Genomic DNA, 5,000 nt, shown 5'->3' on the forward strand with positions numbered 1-5,000 from the left:
GAGAGAGAGAGAGAGAGAGAGAGAGAGAGAGAGAGAGAGAGAGAGAGAGAGAGAGAGAGAGAGAGAGAGAGAGAGAGAGAGAGAGAGAGAGAGAGAAAAGAAGCGAGGGAGGGAGAGAGAAGAGGAGGGATGGAGAGGGAGAGAAAAGGAGGGCAGGAGGGAAGGAATGAAAGAAGGAATGAATGAAGGAATGAAAGAAGGAAGGAAGGAAGGAAGGAAGGAAGGAAGGAAGGAAGGAAGGAAGGAAGGAAGGAAGGAAGGAAGGAAGGAAGGAAGGAAGGAAGGAAGGAAGGAAAGAAGGAAGGAAAGAGAGAGAGAATGAGACAAGACAGAGAGAGAGAGAGATAGGTAGATAGATAGTGAGGGGAAGAGTGATTAACGAACATTTAAAGAAAATTGAGAAGAAGACAAAGCGATTGACAGAGTCAGAGAGAGGGAATGAAAAGGATGGAAGAAAAGTGTGAGATAGAGGGAAATTGAGAGAGAAGGGGGATATAGGGAGAGATAAGGGGAATAGAGAAACAGAGCGGGGGCTGAAAGGACTACTGAATAATGAAAGTGGAAGACTAGACTAAAGAGAGGAAAACAAGATAAAGGAAGAAAATAGAAATAGGGTGAGAATTACTAAGAATTCATTGGTTTTTGCTCTCTAGTTTTATCTATTTTCAATTCTTTAACTCTCGGTGACTTCGCTCCAGGTTCCAGTCATGCATCGTCAAGCATCAGCGGTGGCAGAAAGGCACACAAAGTGTCTCCTCCTTGTCAGCCTTCCATTGAGGCTCTCCCAGTCAACTATGAGTTCAATCTCTGGACTCGCCCTGACTGCTGGGGCACAGAGTTTGAAAACAATAATCGAACTTGGTTCTTCTTTGGCATCAAAGGTAAGGAGAGCTGTAGCTTTTTGTCGGAGCAAATGGAAATGACAGCTTCTGCAATGCTGTTTGTGTCTTTTATCCTTGAAGATTTTAAGTTGACAGTTCTTTGTTCAAGTACACTATGTATATTTAACTCTCTGATCCGGTTGCTACACAGCTATCACACGGCTCAAAATACGGACATTAGGCTTGTAGGCTGGCCATAGGAGAACACTTATGTGGAGTGACAAGACTCTATGCCTCCTCTTTACAGTGTTTTTATCTCATTTTATGCATTTTTAGCTTAGGCTTATTTGTCCTATGAATTGCTTTATCCAGATTGTAATGGATTGTTATCCTTGCAAATCACTTTAGATAGTTCATAAATCAGTGGAAGACAATAAACATGTGTAATGTTTTGTTATTTGTGTAGTTTTTTAAATTTTTCATAGTATTCAATTTTCTGTAATACAACCTGCATTGCTAGTCACAGCAGCCAGGAATAGGATACTGAACATGGAAATGGTATCCTCCCTGGAGCTGGCTTTCTTCCAATCATGGCTCCCAGACACTACATTCCACACTTGATGGAAAAAATACAAAAGCCCCTTTCTAAATGCCAAATGAGTTTCATCACCCTCCAAGAAGTTTGTTCACTTGTGGCGAGTCTTTTCTATCACCTCAGCCTTCAGCCAAAATGCTCATGATGCCAAGTTCGCATCACCTGGCCCCACAGCCAGATATTTCCATGACGGCATGTTTGCATCACCCGCCCCTCAGCCAGATTTTTTCATGACATGGTGGTCATGTCATCCTGATTAAGTTTGATCTTAGAGTAATTTCTTTACTCTCATTGCAGGGGGAGCTGTTGGAAACAGAGTGCGCCTGAATGTCATGAATCTGAACAAGCAGTCAAAGCTCTTCTCACAGGGGATGCAGCCAGTAGTTCAGTGCATCTCAGGCTTGCGTTCCCCACGCTGGGAACGCATTAAGGATAAATGCACATATCGGGTGTGTAATATTTATGTGAATTGTGGAATGATTATGCTTATAAAGGAAATGTGAGATGATTTTGTGTATATCATATTTTCTTTCTTTCTTTTTGTGATAGTAGAAATATAAGTATATGTAATATAGCATAACTAGTAATTAATTTTCAGTAATGAACCATTTCAGAGTGAGGAGAACAGTACAGTGGTATCTTGGGTACATACTGTGAGTGAAGTGGGAGTATTCACCCACTATGCCTTCACATACCCATTCACTTACTCAGAGCTACAAAACATGCTAGAAAGTCTTGACCATAAATTCTCAGTGAGTTCTCCAAGTCTTTACTACCATCGAGAATTGCTCATAAAATCGCTTGATGGCTGGCGTGTTGACCTTGTGACTGTCAGCTCGCACAATGGTAAGGTAGAAGAGCGTGAGGCAAGGCTTCCAGGTCTCTTCCCCAATGTTAATGAGCCTCGTCCCCACCGCTTTCCTAGCAAGAAAGTCGTATTTGTTTCTGCCAGAGTACACCCTGGTGAGACATCCTCCAGTTTTGTATTAAATGGCTTCCTGAATTTCATTGTCTCAAATGACCCTCGAGCTGTGAAGCTCAGGGACATGTTCGTCTTCAAGCTCATCCCAATTCTCAATCCTGATGGCGTAGTGCGTGGCCATTATCGCACTGACCAGCGTGGGGTGAATCTAAATCGTGTGTATGTGGATCCATCACCACACTTACATCCAACCATTTATGCCACCAGGCAAGTCATCCTGTACCACCATCATGGCCACATCCTTCCAAACTCATTCCAGGATTCCAAAGCTACTCCAGCAAACTCTGACGATTTGAGTGAAACAGCTCCCACCACAAGCACCACATCGTCTAATGATGACACAGAATTGGCTGTCACCAATTCTTCAAAGGGGCCACCAGTTGTTATGGATGAAGACACTTGTCACAGCTTCAGTGATGTTCAGTGTGGGAAAGCTGGAGGCTCGGGGAGTGGACGGATGAGAGGAACTGCTTTAATGGAGATGGATGAGCCATCAGCATCAGGCTGGGACATTTCTAGCAATGTCTCAGTTGATGGCACACAAGCTTCTAGTTCGTTCCAAAGAGCCTCACACATGGCTGATGTCCATGATGACTGCTCAAATGTTTCTTGCATCAGCGAAGCTGAAACAGGTGTCACCAGCATGTTTGGATCACTAGCAGCTGTTAGCGATTTTACAAACATTATATCAGGAAATAAGGGATGTAATCAGGATAGTGCCATTCGTTCACCCTGTGTTTCACAAACTAAGAGTGAGGGAGAGGGAGTGACCACCTCAAGTTGTGAAAAATCCCGGGACCTGTTTTTAAAGGACCTCTACAAAGAAGAGAAAGACAAAGCTTTTGATGACTGCCACTGTGATGAAAAAATATTGAAAAATACAGCACCAAATAGTGATAAAGATCTTAGTAGTTTTAGTTGCATTAACCCCAGTAGACTAATCTCAAAGGACGATAATCTCCTGCCTAGTTGTTCCAATGCATTATCATTCACCTCAGCATCTTCAGAGGTGTCTAGTCAGCAGCAATTCAAGGCAGACGCTTTAGGTAGTGGCGTTAGTTCTAGTACTTCCTTACAAAGCACAAAGGCAAACAGAGGGTCACACAAAGAAGGCAAAGATGGGAATTTGCTGCATCCTATCCCACCACAAAAGAGTAGTGTCCTGCCTCTCACTCCTGGAGTACAAAATATTGCTGGAACAAAGGAGGGAGGGGGGATAGCTAGCAGTAGTGAGAGTGAGGCAGAGTGTGGACGGCCAGGGAGGGAGATGGACGCAAATCTAGGAACCTTAGATACCTCTCTTCGCATTCCTTCTGAGGGCTTCTCACAGGTACTGAGTCCTCCCACACCCATTCCTGAGGAGACCCAGGTGTCCTCGGGGCTCTTCCTTTACATAGATCTCCACGGGCATGCATCTAAAAGGGGTGAGTATAAGAATTATATGATTAAAATCAATTAATGCTATAATCAATACCATGGTAGTAATGATAGATATACTAATACTGATTATTCTTCCATTTTATACAAGTAATACTTGAGAAGACTTACAGTCTACTGGTTGTTTGGATAGAGAATCCATGCATGCCTTTTCTTTACCTTGATTTCATTGTTAGGTATTTCTTTTATTGATTTTTCTTCTGCCAGTAATGAATTATTTTAATTGGTTTTAAGTTGTTGCACCTGAATGTCAGAATATAGCTGATGGTCAAAGTCTTAGCTTAGGCCCTGGTGTTAAGGTTGTCTAGACACGTTTGGTGTTCTTCAGGGCACATTAAGCAGTGCAATGGGTTGAATATTATTTATACTTTTAAGAATTTTATTATCATTAGCCCTTAATAGACAAAATACAACACACAGGTGTGTATGTGTGCATATGGGATGAAACAGGATAAAAGTTATCACAAAAATAGTATCCAAGATATCTGTATTAAAAATATGAAAATTGGAATGACGAGCTGTGATAAAAATGTATGAATCTATGAACTTAGCTGTTCTTTAGGTGTGAACATGTGTATGATCAAGGTGTAGGTGATTTTTTAAAAAGCACTGATTGATAACTTCCTGTGGCAGGCATTTTCATCTATGGCAACTGGTATGAGGACCCTGCAGTCATGGTAGAAAACATGCTGTTTCCCAAGTTGCTCGGGGCCAACTGCCCCAACTTTGATTTTGCTGCTTGTAACTTCTCAGAGAGGAACATGTATCTCAAGTGAGTGTCTCTATATGTGTATAGTTGGCTGTTTGTTGTAGCCTTTTGTGTAATATCAAGCCAAAAGGGATGTAACAGAATAAAATTCTCTGATTTATATCAGTTATTTGCTTAGTGGACTTTGAAAAGCAGTATCTTTTTCTAAAACTTTTCATGGATGTACTTTGAAAATACTTTCTGGCAATATCTGATTCATATTTTTGTTATTCTTTTCATATTGTAAGCGAAAAGGAAATCGCTTCTTGATTCACATTTATGATTATTATTATTCTCTTTACTTAGGGACCGGCGGGATGGTATGAGCAAGGAAGGATCAGGTCGTGTAGCCATAATGCGAGCAACTGGGCTCCTGAGGTCATACACATTGGAATGTAACTATAATACAGGTCGTAC

At 41.7% G+C, this 5,000-nt stretch overlaps 1 protein-coding gene across 2 annotated transcripts in view; it reads left to right on the forward strand.

The window, feature by feature from the left end:
• Window positions 1-5,000, forward strand: part of LOC113824678 (cytosolic carboxypeptidase-like protein 5) — an 18,979-nt gene that overhangs the window by 11,377 nt on the left and 2,602 nt on the right. For both annotated transcript variants that reach the window (XM_027377445.2, XM_027377446.2), the window contains exons 3-7: window positions 699-881; window positions 1,714-1,865; window positions 2,031-3,822; window positions 4,469-4,607; window positions 4,890-5,000. The exon at window positions 4,890-5,000 is cut by the window's right edge and continues 97 nt beyond it. In XM_027377445.2, the coding sequence (XP_027233246.2) occupies window positions 699-881; window positions 1,714-1,865; window positions 2,031-3,822; window positions 4,469-4,607; window positions 4,890-5,000 (2,377 nt within the window). The remainder of the gene's footprint in view (window positions 1-698; window positions 882-1,713; window positions 1,866-2,030; window positions 3,823-4,468; window positions 4,608-4,889) is intronic.

Source organism: Penaeus vannamei, chromosome 1 (assembly GCF_042767895.1).
Source record: "Penaeus vannamei isolate JL-2024 chromosome 1, ASM4276789v1, whole genome shotgun sequence".
Taxonomy (NCBI): Eukaryota; Metazoa; Arthropoda; class Malacostraca; order Decapoda; family Penaeidae; genus Penaeus; species Penaeus vannamei.